The sequence below is a fragment of the Amblyraja radiata genome, chromosome 24, assembly GCF_010909765.2.
Source record: "Amblyraja radiata isolate CabotCenter1 chromosome 24, sAmbRad1.1.pri, whole genome shotgun sequence".
Lineage (NCBI taxonomy): Eukaryota > Metazoa > Chordata > Chondrichthyes > Rajiformes > Rajidae > Amblyraja > Amblyraja radiata.
This window is the reverse complement of record NC_045979.1, coordinates 3,685,273-3,707,734: the sequence shown is the minus strand read 5'-3', so window position 1 is coordinate 3,707,734 and position 22,462 is coordinate 3,685,273. Positions and strand designations below refer to the sequence as shown.

The 22,462-nt window shown below is 45.5% G+C and overlaps 1 protein-coding gene across 1 annotated transcript in view; it reads right to left on the bottom strand.

The window, feature by feature from the left end:
- The window catches only part of LOC116986702 (serine/threonine-protein kinase TBK1-like), a 71,397-nt gene that overhangs the window by 35,349 nt on the left and 13,586 nt on the right, over positions 1-22,462 (bottom strand). Inside the window, exons 6-10 of the mRNA XM_033042278.1 lie at positions 22,248-22,408; positions 19,035-19,145; positions 13,440-13,619; positions 9,861-10,057; positions 3,699-3,757 (exon numbers count right to left, since the gene is read on the bottom strand). Of these exons, the coding sequence (XP_032898169.1) occupies positions 3,699-3,757; positions 9,861-10,057; positions 13,440-13,619; positions 19,035-19,145; positions 22,248-22,408 (708 nt within the window). The remainder of the gene's footprint in view (positions 1-3,698; positions 3,758-9,860; positions 10,058-13,439; positions 13,620-19,034; positions 19,146-22,247; positions 22,409-22,462) is intronic.

Here is a 22,462-nt window from a genome sequence, read left to right as displayed (position 1 = left end):
CCCCCAAAACAAGCATAAGCTAAAGATGGCTACAATACAAGCCTGGCAGATCATCACCAGAGAAGACACCCAGCAACTGGTGATGTCCATGAATCGCAGACTTCAAGCAGTCATTGCATGCAAAGGATATGCAACAAAATATTACACATGACTACTTTCATTTACATGACATTGCTGTGTCCCAAACATTGCCCTGAAATGGGGGGACTATGTATAAACACTGCTGTAATTTCCACATGGTGAAACCAAAATGTATAAAAATGTCCTTTGTTAAAATCTGACAATGTGCACTTTAACCACATGTGATTTTTTTCTATTACAAATCTCAAATTGTGGAGTACAGAGACAAATAAATAAATGATGGGTCTTTGTCCCAAACATTATGGAGGGCAGTGTACCTTGATGCATTTAACTTCAAGGTCTAAACTAATCACTAAATAGTGTGTCGTTTGTAAAGCAGATAAATGATATTCCTCATTTCCCGCTTGCTGGCACTTGAATAAACCCACAGGTCTAATCCAGAATTGGTTTAGTTTAGTTTAGAGATCCAGCGTGGAAACAGGCCCTTCAGCCCACCGTGCCCACACCGACCATCGTTCCTTGCACATTAAAACTGGGAACAATTTTACATTTACACAAAGCCAATTAACCTACCAACCTGCACGTCTTTGGAGTGTGGGAGGAAACCGAAGATCTTGGAGAAAACACATACGGGTCACGGGGAGACCGTACAAACTCTGTACAGACACCACCCGTAGTGTGGATTGAACCCGGGTCTCTGGCGCTGCCAAGTTGGTGTCAAGTTGGGAAAAGGGGAAGTACAACGGGATCTGGGGGTCCTTGTTCATCAGTCTATTAAAGTATGCATGCAGGTACAGCAGGCAGTGAAGAAAGCAAATGGCATGTTGGCCTTCATAACAAGAGGAGTTGAGTATAGGAGCAAAGAGGTCCTTCTGCAGTTGTACAGGGCCCTAGTGAAACCACACCTGGAGTATTGTGTGCAGTTTTGGTCCCCTAATTTGAGGAAGGACATTCTTGCTATTAAGGGAGTGCAGCGCAGGTTTACAAGGTTAATTCCCGGGATGGCGGGACTGTCATATGCTGGGAGAATGGAGCGGCTGGTCTTGTACACTCTGGAGTTTAGAAGGATGAGAGAGGATCTTATTGAAACATATAAGATTATTAAGGGTTTGGACACGTTAGAGACAGGAAACATGTTCCCGATGTTGGGGGAGTCCAGAACCAGGGGCCACAGTTTAAGAATAAGGGGTAAGCCAATTAGAACCAAGACGAGGAAACACTTTTTCCACACAGAGTTGTGAGTCTGTGGAACTCTCTGCCTCAGAGGGTTCTCTGCCTCAGTGGAGGCCGGTTCTCTGGATACTTTCAAGAGAGATCTAGATAGGGCTCTTAAAGATAGCGGAGTCGGGGGATATGGAAGGCAGGAACGGGGTACTGATTGGGGATGATCAGCCATGATCACATTGAATGGCGGTGCTGGCTCGAAGGGCTGAATGGCCTCTACTCCTGCACCTATCGTCTATTATCACCGTGCCACCCTAAAGTTGTCCTCTCTACTCTCTGAATGAGGCACAGCACAGGTTGGATACAGACTAAAGCTCCATCTCGATCGGCTCTTCCCAGGCCAGACCAAGGTTTAGGCAGATAGCCACTGAGGGTTCCATTCATCCCGAATGCCTGCCCCTCCTTTGAGGTTATGTTCATGCCCGCATGTTCCTGGAGAGGGGTTGAATGGTGCCCATGATCACTAGGCACTGCAGGGAGGGGAATGCATCTTCAATACAAGATCACGTTACATTTCGGCCTTCAGTAAATTTCTTCATTTTTTCTTATCCAAGATAAACTTTATTTCACACAGTCCCTGGGCATGTGTGGAGTCAGGTTAGCTACAGAGCAAGGAAATTGTTGCACTGCCCCCTCAAAAACATAAATTAAAAGGGACGAGAGTGGATTTTGTCTGCTCTGAACAAGTTTAATTTAAGCATTTTTGTTGAAGTAGTTTAAAAAAAACACACAAAATGCTGGCCTATGACAAATGCAGAATAACATTACAGTGTCGCTGGAATAGAAACATAGAAATTAAATGCAGGTGTAGGCCATTCGGCCTGTCGAGCCAGTACCCGCTCTGGCTTCCCCCCCCCATATCTCTTGATTCCCTTAGCCCAAAGAGCTAAATCTAACTCTCTCTTGAAAACATCCAGTGAATTGGCCTCCACTGCCATCTATGGCAGAAAATTGCACAGATTCACAACTCTCTGGGTGAAAAAGTTTTTCCTCATCTCAGTACTAAATGACCTACCCCTTATTCTTAACCTGTGACCGCTGGTTTTGGACTCCCCCAACATCGGGCCGAGTAGGAAAAGGGGAGATGCAGCGAGACCTGGGTGTCATGGTACACCAGTCATTGAAAGTAGGCATGCAGGTGCAGCAGGCAGTGAAGAAAGCGAATGGTATGTTAGCTTTCATAGCAAAAGGATTTGAGTATAGGAGCAGGGAGGTTCTACTGCAGTTGTACAGGGTCTTGGTGAGACCACACCTGGAGTATTGCGTACAGTTTTGGTCTCCAAATCTGAGGAAGGACATTATTGCCCTAGAGGGAGTGCAGAGAAGGTTCACAGGCTGATTTCTGGGATGTCAGGACTGTCTTATGAAGAAAGACTGGATAGACTTGGTTTATACTCTCTAGAATTTAGGAGATTGAGAGGGGATCTTATAGAAACTTATAAAATTCTTAAGGGGTTGGACAGGCTAGATGCAGGAAGATTGCTCCCGATGTTGGGGAAGTCCAGGACAAGGGGTCACAGCTTAAGGATAAGGGGGAAATCCTTTAAAACCGAGATGAGAAGAACTTTTTTCACACAGAGTGGTGAATCTCTGGAACTCTCTGCCACAGAGGGTAGTCGAGGCCAGTTCATTGGCTATATTTAAGAGGGAGTTAGATGTGGCCCTTGTGGCTAAGGGGATCAGAGGGTATGGAGAGAAGGCAGGTACGGGATACTGAGTTGGATGATCAGCCATGATCATATTGAATGGTGGTGCAGGCTCGAAGGGCCGAATGGCCTACTCCTGCACCTAATTTCTATGTTTCTATGTTTCTATCAGGAACATTTATCCTGCATCTAGCCTGTCCAATCCCTTAAGAATTTTATATTTCTATAAGATCACCTCTTATCTTTCTAAATTCCAGTGAATATAAGCCCAGTGGACCTGATATGCAGGATATACCCAGATTCTAATCCAGCAGTGTTTACAAACAAAGAATGGACCTAGACTAATTTTCAGTGAGCTACTGTAGGATAAAGAATGTTCTTGGATGCAGTTGTTTTATCTGTGCTGGATTTTAGTTTGAGCCCCCTGACAAAATGAGTACCATAACTATGCCCGTCACCCATGAATCCCCTTGATCCATTCTAATCCACGTGGGTTTTCTCCGAGATCTTTGGACTCCTCTCACATTCCAAATACGTGCAGGTTTATAGGTTAATTGGCTTGGTATAAATGTAAAACCGTCCCTGGTGCATGTAGGATAGTGTTAATGTGTGGGTTTCGCTGGTCAATGTGCTCAGTGGGCCGAAGGGCCTGTTTCCACGTTGTATCTCTAAACTAAACTAAACTAAACACTCCCCTTGTCTCCACCTGCCCCATTCCACCACCTTCTGTTACAGATGAAGCATTACCTTTGCAAGATTCGCATCACTGATTAAGTCAAACTTGGGTGGAAAGGTCGGTACATCAGCTGTGAAAAGAGGGGATGAGAAAATAGTAGTGAAAAATTGTTCAGAAATTTCTTGAAGCTTTCTGCTTTCCAGATTTCAATGTGGCTCGGCATTCTCTGTGCCAGACCCCATCTGATCGCCCATTGGGTCACTGGCAAACTGCTCACTGGTGGGGTCCCAAGGAGCTGGAACTTCTCACCTACAGATTGGTCTGCACCATTTATACATCCAGCTCTGCTGAGATATCCCCAATGCACCCCAACACTGCCCAGTCCATCACCGGCTCTGACCTCCCCGCCATCGAAGGGATTGCCAGGTGTCGCTGCCTCAATAGGCGGCCAGCATCATCAGAGGCCCACACCACCCTGGCCATGCTCACATTTCATCCCTGCCATCGAGAAGGTACAGGAGCCTGAAAACTGTAACGTCCAAGTTCAGGAACAGCTTCTTCCCTACAACCATCAGGCTATTAAACACCACAACCTCAAATACATTCTGAACTACATAGACTTGGTGGCATTAGTTTTATCGCTTTGCACTATTATTATTTGTTTTTCATGTGTTTGTGTATATAAATAAATAAATACACACACACACATATAATATATACATATAATATATATATATACACACACACACACACATATATATATGTGTGTGTATGCACATTATATTGTTTACAGTGTACTATGTACGATGTACCGAATACCAAATAAACTTACCGAATAGTGAGACCTGGATAAAGTGAATGTGGAGAGGATGTTTACACTAGTGGAAGAGTCTAGGACCAGAGGTCACAGCCTCAGAATAAAAGGACGTTCCTTTCGGAAGGAGATGAGGAGGAATTTCTTTAGTTAGAGGGTGGTGAATCTGTGGAATTCTTTGCCACAGAAGGCTGTGGATGCCGTCAATAGATATTTTTAAGGCAGAGAAAATTTGATTCTTGATTAGTATGGGCGTAATTGGTTATGGGGAGAAGGCAGGAGAATGGGGTTGAAAGTGAAAGATAGATCAGCCAAGATTGGTGGAGTAGACTTGATTGGCCGAATGGCCTAATTCTGTTCCTATCACTGATGAATTTAACTCTGCATTCCTGAGTACCAGTAATAACCTTTTTTCCCCTCTTTCGACAATCTACTGGAGGAACACAATGTGTCAAGCAGCATCTATGGAGGCAAAGAGGTGGTGGATGATGCAAGATCACGACACAAAGCTTGACCGACCATTTGCCTCCACAGATGCTGCTTGACCCGACGAGATCCACCCACAATTATCTGGACTACGCTTCCTCCCTCCCCATCTCTTGCAAAGACTTTACCCCCTAATCCCAATCTCTCCAACTCTGCAGCATCTGCTCCCAAGATAACGCTTTCTATTCTAGGACATCCTAGATGACCTCGTTCTTCAGCAAATGTGGTTGCCCCACCTGCTGTCAAAGATGAACCCCTCACCTGCATCTCCCTTGTGCCCCATAGTCCCACTCTCACTCCTCTTATCCCTCCCCCCAGATGGAACACGGATAGTTTTCCTGGTCTCACCTTTCACCCCACCAGCCCCCACATCATCCTCCGACATTTCTGCCACCTTCAACGTGATACCATCACCAGTCACATCTTCCCGAGAGTAAGTCTGAGGTCATCCTTCTCGGCCCCTCGGACTCAATCAAAATGATAGCAGGCAGCCTTGGAAGCCTTACCCCATTACTCAAACCTCACGTCAAAAACCTTGGCGTGATATTTGACTCAGCATTGAAATTTGACAAACAAGTCAATGCCTTGGTAAAAGCTAGCTTCTTTCAGCTTCGGACGATAGCTAAAATAAAACAATTCCTCCAGTTTGATGACCTGGAAAAGATCATCCACACATTCATCTCCTCCCGCCTAGATTACTGCAACTCCCTTTACACTGGCATCAGCCAATCTTCCCTGTCCCGCCTGCAACTGGTCCAAAACGCCGCAGCGAGACTCCTGACGGGCACCCGAAAAAGGGACCACATCACCCCGATCCTGGCCTCTCTCCAGTGGCTCCCTGTGCGGTTCCGTATAAACTTCTCCTCCATGTCTACAAAGTCCTCAATGGGCTTGCCCCCACCTACATAAAAAGTCTTCTCACCCACCATTCCACCTCCAGGCCCCTCAGATCGGCCGACTTGGGGTTGCTGAATATCCCGCGGTCTAGGCACAAGCTCAGGGGCGTCCCCGCCTTTGCGGTTGCAGCCCCTAGACTGTGGAACAGCATCCTTCTTCCTATCAGAACTGCCCCCTCCATCGACTCTTTTAAGTCAAGACTAAAGACCTATCTATACTCCCAAGCCTTTCCTGACGTCCTCTGAGTGAGGGCTACATGTATATATGTATGTAGTATGTTTTGTTGTGCTATTCTTATAACAAATGTAAAGCACTTTCGCCAACGAGAGTTGTTTTTTAAATGTGCTATATAAATAAATGTGACTTGACTTGACTTGGCTTCCCATCCCCATCCCTTTGTTCCTTCTGCAAGGACTGCTTCCTCCGCAATTCCTTGGTTCATTCATCTCTTCCCACCCAAACCATCCCGTCCCCGTGCACTTTCTTCTGCAACAGCAAGAGATGTAACCCCCCCTATACGTCATCCTTCACCATTTAGGGACCCCAGTAGATTTTCCAGCTGAGACAGAGGTTCATCAACTGTATCCGCATGTGTTCCTCATGTGGCCTCCCGTGCATTGGCGAGACCAAGTGTAGACTTGGTGACTGTTTCACCGAATACTTGCGTTTGGTCTGCTAGGACCGACTGGATCCCCAGTTGCAAACCATTTTAACCTGTTCCCATTCTCATTTCTGAACTGGGCTTCCTCCATTGCCAGAGTGAGGCCACACACAAACTGGAAGACCAACAACAACTCAATCCCCTTGGTATGAACATTGAATTCTCCAATTTAAGGTAACCCCAAAAACTTCCCACTCCCCCTTGTTCCTCCAAACCTCCCCCTTCCCCCTCCCTCACCTTCCTTCCCCTCCCGCCCCTTCCTCCTCCTCCCTTCTTCACCTCTTCCCCCCCCCCCCCCCTACATCCCTTCCCCTTGGTTCACATTCACAACTCAATATTTTTGTCTCACGCCTTCTGTCTATTTATCTCTGACCTTTGTCCACCATCTGCTTATCACCCCCCCCCCCCCCTGTATCAGCCTATTACCTGCATCTCCACACTTACAGCTTTCTTCCCCCACACCCCCCCCCCCCCCCAACAATACAATCAGTCTGAAGCAGGATCCCGACCCAAAATGTCACCTATCCATGCTCTCCAGAGATGCAGCCTGACCCACTGTTACTCTAACATTGTGTGTCTCTTTGTCCTACAGCATTGTTTATTTTTGCTCTAGTTTAGAGTCTCATGTGTCTCCAAGTATCTATCTACTCTGCTGGATGTAGTCTACTCTGCAAAATGCTGGATTAACTCAGCAGGTCTTGACCCAAAACATCACCCATTCCTTCTATCCAGAGATGCTGCCTGACCTGCTGAGTTACTCCAGCATTTTGTGTCTATCATTCAGAATGTTATTTGCTTCAATCATGTCCAAATTCCAGTTAAAACAGCCTAGTCTGTCCAATAACCCAGCCGTTTCAGGTATTAGTCTGGTAAACATTCTCTGAACTGTTTCAAATGAACTAACATTTTCCTTGTACATAAAATTCCATGGATGGTCTCACCAGTGGCTTATATAATTTGAGCATAAACTCCCTACATTTGCGTTCAATTTGCCTTGCAATAATAATAAAATTATTTTGGCTTTCTTTATTATTCGTTGGATTCACCAACTGGCCTTTTGCAAATGATGCAATGTTATGCCCCTGTCCCACTTAGGAAACCTGAATGGAAACCTCTGGAGACTTTGCGCCCCACCCAAGGTTTCCGTGTGGTTCCCAGAGATTGCCGGTGGTTGCCGGAGGTTGCAGGTAGTGGAAGCAGGTAGGGAGACTGACAAAAACCTCCGGGAACCTCCAGGAACCGCACGGAAACCTTGGGTGGGGCGCAAAGTCTCCAGAGGTTTCCGTTCAGGTTTCCTAAGTGGGACAGGGGCATTACTCATCGGTGGAATTGAGGCCACTCCCCCCTCCAAGGACATAGTACGCCATGTGAAGCAAAGGAGGGTTGATGACAAATGTGCAAGGACCAGGCAATGAACCTCTCAACACAGGTGTTCACCAAGCTTGTCCCGCTGAGTTACTCCAGCATGTTGTGTCTATCTTCAATGTAAACCAGCATCTGCAGTTCCTTCCTACGCTGATGGCACAGTGGCGTAACGGTAGATTGTACAGATTTTCTATGTTCTCCCTGTGACCTGTGTGAGTTTTCTCCAAGATCTTCGGTTTCCTCCCACACTCCAAAGACGTACAGGTTTGTCGGTTAATTAGCTTGGTGGAAATGTAAAATTGTCTTTAGTGTGAGTAGGGCAGTGTTAATGTTTTTTGGGATGACAGATGGCACAATGGGCTAAGTGTTCGGCTGGCAACCGGAAGGTAGCCGGTTCGAATCCCGCTTGGAGTGCATACTGTCGTTGTGTCCTTGGGCAAGACACTTCACCCACCTTTGCCTGTGTGTGAATGTGTGTGAGTGATTGGTGGTGGTTGGAGGGGCCGTAGGCGCAGATTGGCAGCCACGCTTCCGTCAGTCTGCCCCAGGGCAGCTGTGGCTACAGAAGTAGCTCACCACCACCGAGTGTGACTGAGGAGTGAATGAATAATGCGATGTAAAGCGCCTTGAGTATTAGAAAGGCGCTATATAAATCCCATCCATTATTATTAATATTATTAATGTGCGTGGATTGTTGGTCGGTGCGGACTCGGTGGGCCAAAGGGCCTGTTTCATCGAGCATGGCAGGATCTGCCACTAGGAACAGACAAACTTAGTCAGAATTTCCACTAGTGGAAGAGTCTAGGAATAGAGATCATAGCCTCTGAATTAAAGGACATTCTTTTAGGAATTTCTTTATTCAGAGGGTGGTGAATCTGTGGAATTCTTTGCCACAGAAGGCTGTGGAGGCAAAGTCAGTGGATACATTTAAGGCAGAGATAGACAGATTCTTGATTAGCATGGGTGTCTGAGGTTATGGGGAGAAGGCAGGAGAATGGGCTTTGGGGGAAGAGATAGATCAGCCATGATTGAATGGCGGAGTAGACATGATGGGCCGAATGGCCTAATTCTGCTTTATCACTTATGATCTAATTTCAGAAGCGTGCCAAAGAGAGGTGCTGGTTGCAGCTGCGATCTACTGGTGAGTGGAAAGCCAACATTAAATTGGATGATCTATCCCCTTGGTTCATTCTACCAGTTGTCAACTGAGGGATCTCTACACAGTCGCTGTACCCAATTATCAGACTCCCACGATACCACTATTGACGGAGTGCTGTATTATCAGAGATACCCTATTTTAGTTGTGTTAAATGGTGGCCTCATCTCTACCAGAAGAGCTAACATCTAAAATCAGGGTACGTACACGGGCATGGAGCCATATAGTACAGAAATGGGCTGAAGTCATAAGATCATAAGGAATAGAATTAGGTCATTCGGCCCATCAAGTCTACTCCGCCATTCAATCATGGCTGATCTATCTCTCCCTCCTAAGTCTGAGTAGGAACTGACCATTGAGGTCTGATTCACACTTATTCCATTTTTCTCTCCACATTTTCATCAATTCTCCCCAGATTCTATCACTTGCTTGAGCACTATTTACAATGGACAATCTGTACATCTTTGGCTGTGTATTCGCATCACAATATACACCACATGGGAAGTGAGAATGAAACCAGTCGTAAAATGGGGGGGGGGGGGGGGGGGAGGGGGCATCCCACTTTCTTCATTCCATGTGCTTTCAAGGGCATTGCAGAAAAGGGCTGATCAGGGAATGTTCATCTCACCTTTCCCACTGTATTCTACTGTTATCGGGGCCTTGGCCTTTTCAGTGCAAACTGTTTGGTTGACTGTAAGACATTTAGGGATTTCCCAAAAAATGTTTTAAAATGCGATTACGGGGCATTAATTTTGCTCTCTATTGATTGCTGGAATTTTTACAAATACCTTGAGTATTAATGTCAACAGCACAAACGACAGCAAAATCTGAAACAAGAGCCCATGGCCACTTACGTTCTTTATATGTGATTCCAATGGGTGCCTTCTGCTCCTTGCTCACTAAGATGATTGGTCTCTCCTCCGTTGTTTTTGGTACCAAATCTACCTGTTGGACCAAGTCCAGCTCCAAGCAATACCCTTCATACATGAACTCCTGCTCCACAGCAGGTACGTCAGTCTGTCGGAAAATGGCATCCATCAAGACATTGATTCTGCGAGAAATGGCGGCAAGAATTTGGCAATGAGATGATGAACTAGGCAACATCAGCTATTCACTCTGATTCAATTCTTCATATCTTTACATGTTTTAAGTCAATATTATTATTCATACTGTATCTTTTGGGGTTGGCGGCATTGCAAGCCGGCTGCCCTGCCAGCAGCATGTTCGTTATTTTGATTTTTTTTTTTTTTTGGTTTGTCTAAGTGTTTGTTTTGGGTGTATCTCGGTGTATCTTGTGTGGGGGTGGTGGTGGGGGGGGATATGGCCCAGGCTTACAGTCAATGTGGAGAAGCAGCGCTGGTGTCCCATCAGTCCAGGCAGGGCTGTAGGTTAACCCGGTGAGACAGGCAGAGTTGAGCTGCATTTAGCGCTGGATTGAGCCTCCGAAGCCTCGCGCGTGTGAGTGTGCGCATGCGTGCACGGCCGCCAAGAAATGGTGTCCCCCCCATATTTTGATAGCGATTTCCGTGCCTGCTACAAGCTACGAGTTGCCCAGTCAAGGTTTCACCATTCACCTAACCTTTCTCACTGTATTCTACTCTGATCTGGGCCCTGGCCTTTTCAATGCAAACTGGTTGGTCGACTGCAAGACATTTTGGATTTCCCCCAAAAATGCTTTAAAGAATGCAATTGTGGGGCATTTATTTTTGCATACACGCGAATCAGCTCCTGGTTGTGTACATTTGGAGAATGTATCTGTGTAAACAAGGGGCCAGCAACCTCATTATTATTGTATCAAAGTTCGAAATTAATACAGATAAATTTTGAGGTGTTGCATTTTGGAAAGTCTAACATGGGCAGGACCAACACAGTGAATGGCAGGGCTCTGGGGAGAGTTACAGAGTAGAGGGATCTAGGAGTGCAGGTACATAGTTCCTTGAAGTTGGAATCACAGGTAGACAGTGTGGTCAAAAAAGGATTTTGGCACATTGGCTTTCATCAGTCAGAGTATGGAGTATAGAAGTTGGGAGGTCATGTTGCAGTTGTATAAGACATTGGTGAGGTCACATTTAGAGTATTGTGTTCAGGTTTGGACACCATGTTGGAGGAAAGATGTTGTTAAGCTGGAAAGGGTGCAGAGAAGATTTACGAGGCTATTGCGAGGACTCGAGGGCCTGAACTACAGGGAGAGGTTGAGCAAGCTGGGACTCTATTCCTTGGAGTGCAGGAGCGTGAGGGTAGATCTTATAGAGGTGTATAAAATCATGAGAGGAATAGATTGGGTAGACACACAGAGTCTCTTGCCCAGCGGAGGTTAAACGAGGGCCAGAGGACATAGGTTTAAGGTGAGGGGGAGGTGGGGAAGATTTTATAGGAAACGGATGGGCAACCCAGTGAGTGGCGGGTATTTGGAACGAGCTGCCAGAGTTGGTATTTGAGGCAGGTACTATAACAACATTTAAAAGACATTTGGACAGGATCATGGATGGGAAAGAATTAGAGGATATGGGCCAAACACGGGCGGGTGTAGTCGGTATGGATAAGTTGGGCTAAAAAGTAAGTTTCTGTTCTGTATGACTCTATCCAGATTAGGTAGATAGTTAAGGGCCTGTCCCACTTGGCCGTCATTTACGCGATAGGCCGGTAGTGACTGACGCGCGACGGTTGCGCGTGTCATCATGTGTCCGCACAGCCGTCTGGAGCGAGTGACGTCATTTGAAGAAAGACACAAAATGCAGGAGTAACTCAGCGGGACCGGCAGCATCTCTGGAGAGAAGGAATGGATGATGAACAGATTGAAGAAGAGTCTCGACCCGAAACGTCACCTATTGCTTCTCTCCAGAGATGCTGCCAGACCCGCTGAGTTACTCCAGCATTTTGTGTCTATCTCCAATCGTCTTGGCCCCGCTCTGGGAGTAGGAGTGGGGGCGGATCCGGATCTGCATCGGCCGTGAGCCCGAGGCCGAGCACGGCGATCGTTTGCCTGCTTCTGCTGCTGTTGGGAGGTGAGATGTTGCGCCTCGCCAGGGTCTTGGGCCTGTCCCTCTTTGGCCGTCAGTTACGCGACAGGCCAGTGGCGTGCAAAGGTTTAGTGCAGGACGAATGTCCACACTCCTTCACACCACTCCATGCGCTCGTCCCGCGCTACCCACACGCTAACCACACGCTAACAGGTCCCGTAAATGGTGCGCGAATGACGGCCAAGTGGGACAGGCCCTTAAGAGAACGTTCCCCATATTGGTGCGCCTAAAACCGGAGGGCATAGGTTTATGGTGAGGAAAAAGAGGGGATTTATAGGGTGGTAGACAGTCCGAATCTTTTTCCCAGGGTGAAAAAAATCAAATACAACAGGGTATAGCTTTTCGCGAGAGACAAAGTTTAAAGGAGATTTTCAGGCTATTTTAGTTTTTCAGAAGGTGGTGAATGCCTGGAATGCGCTGCCGGGGCTGGTTGTTGAAGAAATTACGTTAGTGGCATTTAAAGGATGTTTGGATAGGCATTTGGATATGCATATTCCACCATGGAATATGGGTTCTGTGCAGGTAGATAAGTGATGGTCTTAGCATCATGTTGGGCACAGACTTTGTGGGATGAAGGGACTACATTTTAACTACATTTAAAAAATATCTAGCTGAGTATTTGAATTACCAAGGAACAGGCTACATAACAAGCGCAGATTCATTATCTTAATGATCAACATGGAAGAACCTATTTCTGCGTTACACAAGTATGATATTTGGAAGTAAAATTGCAGATTTACCCCTGGAATTAATGATAGCAACATTTCGGCAACAAGGGGAGGCATTTCATTCTGAGCAAGCAATAAATAACCTTCCAGATCAATGCACAAAGAAAATCACTTTCATCATAAGGCGGCCCGTGTAATGGGATGGACTAAAATATTAAAATCAGGCTCTCACCTGCTTTGAATTGAATGATCTATCTGCAAGATTTGTTCAGTAGCAGGTGTAGATTTATAGGTACTGATTTTAAGATGATCAGCCACGATCATATTGAATGGCTCGAAGGGCCGAATGGCCTACACCTGCACCTATTTTCCTATGTTTCTGTGACCAGCGATCACCCCGTACACTAATACTATCCTTCGGACAATTTACAATTTTATCAAACCAATTAGCCTACAAACCTGCATGTCTTTGGAAAGTGAGAAGAAACCCGAGCTCCTGGAGAAAACCCACGTGGTCATAGGGAGAACGTGCAAACACCAGACAAACAGTACCCAGAGTCAGGATCGAACCCGGGTCTCCGGCGCTGTAAGACAGCAACTCTACCGCTAAGCCACTGTGCTGTGAAAAGTAATATCACCGACTCAATTATCTGCCCTCTTTTTGAGTACATCTCCCCCTTGTTTGAAGCAGAGAGGTTATGGCCAAACTAGATAATTAAACATAGAAAGATGAAGCAATACTTACGTATTGTAGGAATGGACGTAGACTTTATGTACTGTAGCTTGCTGCAGTGAGAAGATGTGGATCACACTTCTATGAAGGATGTCATTGGTTTCTGCAAAGAACTGATCAAATCCCCAACATTTAGCTTGATCGGCCTCCAAGATATTTGCGAGGATGGGAACCAACAGGAACTTTAAGCCTCTGGGGGAAGATTAGAAAGGAACAAAATGAAAGAAGGTGGGAGGGTTATACCCGAACAAAATGAGGGTATATGACTTCATACACCTGCTCCAACATTCATCAACATGGGCAGGAGATGCCATCAATAAAACAAAATCAGGAGAACCCCCTGAAAATTAGAGATAGAATAAACTGTCATAATTACGTCTGTCGTTATGCGATTTTGGCCATAGTGGACGGACTCACTGACCTTCACCGCCAGGCTGGGCCAACGTCATCCCTGGACCGCACCATTTCCCCGACTGCATCCATGCCGTCGGCCGCCCGCGGGCCGTGACCATTGACTCCGCCGATCCTCGCCTCTCCCCTGGCCACCAGCACGCTGGGACCGTCAACTCAGCTGGACTCCAGGCCCAGACCGAGAGTCTGAGACGCTGTCTCACCTGCTGAGTTACTCCAGCACTTTCTGTTCTTTCGTGTATTATCCAACCTCTGCAGTTCTTTGTTTCTACCACTTATCCAATGATACTATATCACTTAGTAATCCCTTACTTGGTTATAGTGGACAATGAGCAATAATGGACACCATTCTCCCCCCTCCCCCCCCCCTGTTACAACGAGGGTTTATTGTAGAAACAAAATGAGGGTATATGACTTCATACACCTGCTCCACCATTCATCAGAATTATAGCTGCCTCAAATCAATAAGAACATAGAACAGTATAGCAGACAGGCCCTTCGGCCCACAATGTATGTGTCAAACATGATGCTAAGTTAAAGTGATATCATCTGCCTGTACATGATCCATATCCCTCTGATCCCTGCACTTCCATGTGTCTGCCTAAAATCTTCTTAAATGCCACTATTGCATCTGTCTCCGACAATGTTAAAAGTTGCCCGCACATCTCCCCACTCAGCTTATAGCTATGCCCTCTAGTGTTGAACATTTCCATCCTGGGAAAATAGTTCTGTCTATCTACGCTCTCATAATTTTCGTAAATTATGCATACATTTACTCTTTACTTCTATTCATAATTTTATATATTTCTATCAAGTCTCCAGTCAACCTCCTATGTTCCAGAGAAAACAATCCAAGTCTATCCCTGCAAATGTCCCTTACAGTCAGAAACAGGTGAATTTATAATGGGAAACAAGGAAATGGCAGACCAGTTGAACAAGTACTTTGGGTCTGTCTTCACTAAGGAAGACACAAACAATCTCCCAGAAATACCAGAGGACTGAGGATCAAGTGGGAGGGAGGAACTGAAGGAAATCCACATTAGTCAGGAAATTGTGTTTGGAAAACTGTTGGGTCTGAAGGCAGATAAATCCCCAGGGCCTGATGGTCTGCAAGGAGATACTCAATGAGATGGCCCTAGAAATTGTGGATGCATTGGTGATCATTTTCCAATGTTCTATAGACTCTGGATCAGTTCCTGTGGACTAGAGGCTAGCTAATGTAACCCCATTTTTTAAGGAAGGAGGGAGAGAAAAAACTGAATTATAGACCAGTTGGACTTACATCGGTAGTGGGGAAGATGGTCGAATTGATTATTAAAGATGTAATAGCAGCGCATGTGGAAAGCAGTGATAGGACCGGTCAAAGTCAGCATGGATTTATGAAGGGGAAATCATGCTTGAGTAATCTTCTGGAATTTCTTGAGGATGTAAGAAATAGAATGGATAAGGGAGAACCAGTGGATGTGGTGTTTCTGGACTTTCAAAAAGCCTTTGACAAGGTCCCGCACAAGAGATTAGTGTGCAAAATTAGAGCACATGGTATTGGGGGTAGGGTATTGACATGGATAGAGAACTGGTTGGCAGACAGGAAGCAAAGAGTAGGAGTTAATGGGCCCTTTTCAGAATGGCAGGCAGTGACTAGTGGGGTGCCGCAAGGCTCAATGCTATATATATTAACGATTTAGACAAAGGAATTAAATGTAACATCTCAAATTAGCTGATGAGACAAATCTGGGTGGCAGTGTGAGCTTCAAGGAGGATGCAATGAGGCTACAGGGTGACTTAGGTAGGTTGGGTGAGTGGGCAGAAGCATGGCAGATGCAGTACAATGTGGATAAATGTGAGGTTGTCCACTTTGGTGGCAAGAACAGGAAGGTAGTTTATTATCTGAGTGGTGTCAGATTAGGAAGAGAGGTGCAACAAGGCCTGGGTGTGCTTGTACATCAGTCACTGAAAGTAAGCATGCAGGTACAGCAGGCAGTGAAGAAAGCTAATGGCATGTTGGCCTTCATAGCGAGAGGATTTGAGTATAGGAGCAAGGATGTCCTACTGCAGTTATACAGGGCCCTAGTGAGACCACACCTGGAATATTGTGTATAACTTTGGTCTCCTAATTTGAGGAAGGACACTTGTGCTATTGAGGGAGTTCAGCAGGTTAATTCCCAGGATGGTGGGACTGACATATGATGAAAGAATGGATCGACTGAGCTTATATTCACTGGAATTTAGAATGATGAGAGGAGATCTTATAGAAACATAAAAATTCTTAAGTGATTGGACAGGCTAGATGCAGGAAAAATGTTCCCCATGTTGGGGGAGTCCAGAACCAGGGGTCACAGTTTAAGAATAAGTAGTAGGTCATTTAGGACTGAGATGAGGAAAAACATTTTCACCCAGAGAGTTGTGAATCTGTGAAATACTCTGCCAAAGAAGGCAGTGGAGGCCAATTCACTGGATATATTCAAGAGAGAGTTGGATATAGCTCTTAGCGCTAACGGAATCAAGGAATACGGGGAGAAAACAGGAACGGGCACTGATTTTGGATGATCAGCCATGATCATATTGAACGGTGGTGCTGGGCTCGAAGGGCCGAATGGCCTACTCCGGCACCTATTCTCTATGTTTTGATGTTTCTATGTTTAGTCAGAATTGAACCTGGGTCTCGTGCTGTAAGGCAATAGCTCTAACGCTACAATAGGTTATTTTGGATGTTCCCTTTGTTCCCTTCCCTCCACCCCGGCAACCTCCTTACATGGCTGTCAGGTGGAGCCACAGAAAATAAGAATGTAGCAGTTTTTATGGTTGGCTGGCTAATCTTTCCCAGTGTGGATTAGGAGCATGATTTAAGTACACTGAAAACAGGAAGCGTCAATTCCTGTGGAACCCACATTCCCACACCCACTCGGAAGAACGGCAACGACCCAAAACATCACCTATGCCTTATCTCCAGAGATGCTGTCTGCCCCGCTGGGTTACTGCAGCTTTTTTGCGTCTAGCATCACACCGAACATTGCACAAGGAACTATCTGCCAGTGGGAGTGGGTGACTGTGGAGCATTCAGAGAGATGGGGGAGTCAATGTCTCTGAGAATCAGTGACTACAGAGTTCAATCACAAAGAGGTGCAGTCACTCTGAAGGTAGCTGTGGTACTTCATAGCAATGAGAAGTCACCATTTGGAACTGTACCTCAGTAAGACTTATTTGGTTAGTACAGGTGTCAGGGGTTACGGGGGGGGGGGGGGGGTAGAGATGGCAGGTGAATGAGGTTAGTAGGGAGAGATAGATTAGCCATGATTGAATGGTGGAGCAGACCTGATGGGCCGAATTCTGCTCCTATCACTTATTCTCTGTGGAACTGTCCTGATGATGGTCAACCACATGAAACTGTGAAAGGGTCCCGATCTCATATAATTTCAACTAACAAATTATTTTTAATAGTGTGTGTAAGAGTCCCACAGAAATGAAATAATTTACCAGCTGGTCTTGTATTAATAGTATGCGTTAAATGTATGTTTTTAGTGTTCTTTAGCTTGTTTTATGTGGTGGGTGGGGGGGAGATGTTATTTTTTTCCGTATCGCATTTCCGTCCGCACTGTGGCCTAACATGAATGAGTTGGCGGCCTTTGCTGGCTACCGACTTCGAGAGCTCCATCGCGGGTGCCTGTGAACTTTAACATCATGGAGCTTGCAGTCTCCGGTTAGAGACCGACCAGGAACTCCAAGCCGCAGGAGCTTCGACCACCTCGACACGGGAGTTTCGATGGCCCCGACGGATGGTGCGTTCCCTGACCACGGAAGAATAAAGAGGAAGAAGATTGGACTTTATTGCCTTCCATCACAGTGGGGAATGTGGGGAAACCACTGTGGTGGAAGTATATGTTACCTTTTATATAGTTGTGTGTCTTGGTGCGTTTTTTTTGTGTGGCTGTATGGTAATTTGCATATCACTGTACCTTAATTGGCTCACGTGACAATAAAAGACCTTTGAAACCTTTAACAGTGTTTCAACATTCATTTCCGTGCATATCACGCTGGAAGATAATCATCGTGGTATGACCATTTTTTAAAAAACAGCATTCCGATAGTCTCATAGTCATAGAGTGATACAGCATGGAAACAGGCCCTTCGGCCCAACTTGCCCACAACGGCCAACATGTCCCAGGATACATTAGTCCCACCTGTTTGGGCCATATCCCTCCAGACCTGTCCTATCCATGTACCTGTCTAACTGTTTCTTAAACATTGGGATAGTCCCTGCCTCAACTACCTCCTCTGGCAGCATGTTCCATACACCCACCATGCTTTGATTAGTTACCCCTCAGATTCCTATTAGATCTTTTCCCTTTCACCTTAAACCTATGTACTCTGATCCTCGATTCACCTACTCTGGGCAAGAAACTGTGCATCTACCCGATCTATTCCTCTCATGATTTTATACACCTCTATACGATCACCCTTCATACGCCATACAAGCATCTCCCAGCACTTAATACCCCTGTCTTTTAGTTAGTTTGAACCTTCAACCTTTTGACTCAGACCTAACTGTATCTTTGGGACACATCAAAGAGTCTTTGATCATTATTGTCTGCATCAGACCGGCTATGCCTGATTGATGGAACAATAGTTTAGCAGCTGAATAGCCGTCTCCCTTCATGTGCCATTACATGTTCAGTGTTGTGTAGAAAGGAACTGCAGATGTGGGTTTAAACCGAAGATAGACCCAAAATGCTGGAGTAACTCAGCGGGCCAGACAGCATCTCTGGAGAGAAGGAATGGGTGACGTTTTGGGTCGAGACCCTTCTTCAGACTGATGTCAGGGGAGAGGGAGATACATAGACAAGGAAGTGTGAGGTGTGAAAACAGGACAAAGGGAATGGAGATCAAGGAAAATGTAGAATAGATCACTTTTAGCTGGGAGAATGTAACAACAAAGCAAACAAAAAGATAAAATGTAGTCAGAGACAGTAAGACTGGTCGGAGAACTGGGAAGAAGGAGAGATGAAGAGAGAGGGAAACAAGGATTCCTTGAAGTTAGAGAAGTCAATGTTCAGTGTTGTTTCCACGACCTCAGTTGCAACTTCAGAGCAACCCAATAGAATTGAAGTTAAAAGCATGGGAATCCTGCCTCCCATCTTCTCAATGGCCAAAAAGTGAGGGAAAGTTTGCTGCGTTAGACCGTGTCTGTGGAAGACTTACTCTGAGAGCCTGCAGGTGATGGGCAGCTCCTTGCTCCACTCCACTGGGCCACAATCTCTGTGCTGCACTCCTGCTATCATTCCCTCCGGCTTCTCTGTTGTGATTTTATGCCTGGAATAAAATAATTTAAAGACGGTGAAGAACTGGCCAACCTCCGAGTTGAATCAGATGTTATCATGTGAAGATTCGCCAAGCGATGATGTGCCAGCCTTGCCAACAGGACCATGATCGGCCACATCAAACAAACTAAGGTCTACCGGTACAGACAGAGGTTGGTTAGAACTTGTGTGTGGAATGGAAAACCATGGGTGTTGGTAATGATCTTACTGCTGCCGATTACACCACCTCCAGCTCCACCCTCTCTTCAATTATCCCATTTTCATTGACCTTGTACCTTTATTTACATTATACATAGTACAGCACAAGACTACGCCCTTCGGCCCACAATGTCTGTGCTGCATATGATGCCAAGACTACCTCTTATCTGCCTGCACATAATCCATATCCCTCCATTTCCTTCATATTCATATATCTATCCAGAAGTATCTTCAATTCTACTATTGTATCTGCCTCAACCACCCTCATCAACAGACTCAACAGCCTCATTCATGTACCTGCACATTTCCTTTAAACTTTTCCCCTCTCATCTTAAAGCCATGCCCTCGAGTTATTGATTTTTCGAACCTGGGAAAAGGGTTCTGACTGTCAACACTATCGATGCCTCTCGTAATTTTATGTACTTCTGTCAGGTTTCCCCGCAAACTCTAGCATTTCCAGAGAAAACAACCCAAGCCTGTTCAACCTCTCCCTGTAGCTAATACCCCCTGACCCAGGCATAATTCCGGTAAAACTGAACAAGGCCCGACCAGTCTGAAGAAGAGCGCCAACCCGAACAGTCACCTATCCATAGGTACACAAAATTGCTGGGGAAACTCAGCGGGTGCAGCAGCATCTATGGAGCGAAGGAAATAGGCGACGTTTCGGGCCGAAACCCTTCTTCAGACTCCCAGCAAGTCACCTATCCATGTTCTTCAGAGATGCTGCCTGAGCTGCTGAGTTACTCCAGCACTTTGTATCTTTAAAAAATATATATTTCTGGTAAACTTTTGTATGCTTTCCAAGCCACCACATCCTTCCTGCAATGGGACGATCAGAACTGCATATAAGACTCTTAATATGGCCTAGCCAAAGTCCTATAAAGCTGAATCATGACTTCCTGACTCTTGTACTCAATGGCTTAAACCAAAGGAAGCATACCATATGCCTTCTTTACCACTCCATCCACTTGTGTTGCCACTTTCAGGGAGTTATGGACTAGGACCCCAAGATCCCTCTGTACATCAATGTTGTTAGGGGTCATGCCATTAATTGTATATTTCCACTTACATCTTGCAAGGATTAAACTCCATCTGCCATTTCTCTGCCCATTTCAGCAGCTGATCTGTATCCCACTATATATTTTGTCAGCCAATCTCACAGTTCACGACCTCTGCAATCTTGGTGCCATCTGCAAACTAAAGGGCCTGTCCCACTTGGGCTTCATTTGCGCATCACGCAGGTGGCGCGCGAGGATTTTGAGAATCCCAAAATCCTGCGGCACCGCGCGTCACTGCCTACGCCACCACGTCTCACCGCGCGCCATGTGCGCATCGTGCATTGTGATGCGTAAATGATGTCGCGCAAATAACACCTAAGTGGGACAGGTCCTTTACTGTTAAACCCGTCCATGTTTACATCCAAGTCATTAACGCATATCACAAACAGCATCTGTCTCAGTACAGATCCCTGCAGATCTCCACTGGTCATGGACCTAGGCTTGAACATAGTCCTTCCACCACACCCTCTTTCTTTTATCATGTGAGATTTCTTGCCTTTCATGAAGTCACAGAACCTCATGATTATTTTTTCTAAATCTTATCTGGTCTCAATATGCACATGTTTAAAACATAATGATAGAAATGACTGATTGAAAGATGTAGCCTGGAAACAGGCCCTTCGGCCCACCCATGTTACCCTTCGATCACCCATTCACTAATACTTCTACTGTCTTCACACTGTTGCTTCTGCTATTCTTTCCATTTCTGAAGAAACCTCATCTATTGGAAGCATTATTCTATTTCTTGCCCCACTGATGTTCGTCAGCATGCAGTATTCTCTATTTTTATCCAACATTTCTGAGTTCTGCAATATTTTATGCATTCTGGATGTAATTGGAATGGATAAAAAAGATGGGATAAAAGGATTTTTTTTAATGGATTGGAAAAAAGAAAGGCATGTTTAAGAAGGTGGCGTCAGGCAGGGCTTATGACAAATATACTCGTAGGAAAGAGTATATCTCAAGCGGATGATGAAAAGGGCCGAAAGGGGCCATGAAATGTCATTGATGAGTAGGATTAAGGAACATCTCAAGGCTTTTTATTGCAAGGTGCATTGAATAACAATCAGGAAGTCATGATGCAACTCTACAGGATTTTGGTTAGGCTGCATTTAGATATTGCATGCTCTTCTGGTCACTTGATTACAGTAAAGGTATGGAGGCTTTGGAGAGCGTGCAGAGGTGATTTACCAGAAGGGCACCTGGATTGAGGGTTTCAGCAACAGGAAGCGGTTGGGTAGGCTTGGATTGTTTTCTCTGGAACATCGCAGGTTGAGGTGAGACTTCGATAGAAGCATATAAAATCATGAGAGGCATAGATAGGTTGGACAGGCCCATGGTGGAAATGCTCAAAACTAGAGCATAGCTATAAGGAGAGAGGGGGAAAGTTTAATGGAGATGTGCGGGACAAGTTGTTTTTTTCTTGCAGAGAGCGGTGAACCCTGGAACGCATTGCCGGGGGTGGTAGTGGACAATAATGGCATTTAGGAGGATTTTAGATAGGCACATGGATGTTTGGGGAATATATAACTCATGTAAAGGCATATGAGATCAACGTATCTAGGCATCATGTTCGGCACAAATATTGTGGGTCGAAGGGCCCGTTCTGTGCTGCACTGTTCTATGTTCTATAGGCAAGCATCTCTGTAGCATGCTTCATGTCCCAAAGAATGTTTTAGCAAATTCATTGTTTATGTGTCCAGATCAAGGAAACTGGATGGGATAGAATAACAAAAGAAGGTAACGAAGTATGAACTCATATACAGATAGATTTGTGAATGATAAATTGCATTAATTACAATAAGTAAGATTTAAAATTGCCACTGTAATTGACATACATCATCTCCTTGTTCTTGCGGGGCCCTCCATATGGAATGAAAGGTAGACTGCCAGTAGCTGTTTGGTAAAATGTCACACCGATACTCCACAGATCCACCGTGACCCCATACTTCTTGTTCTGTGGCTTACGAAGGACAGCGCGCTCATACATATCCGGATGCTGCAGACACACAAAGGCAAACTAGGTAACGAAAGCATAGAGTGTATGCTGGGA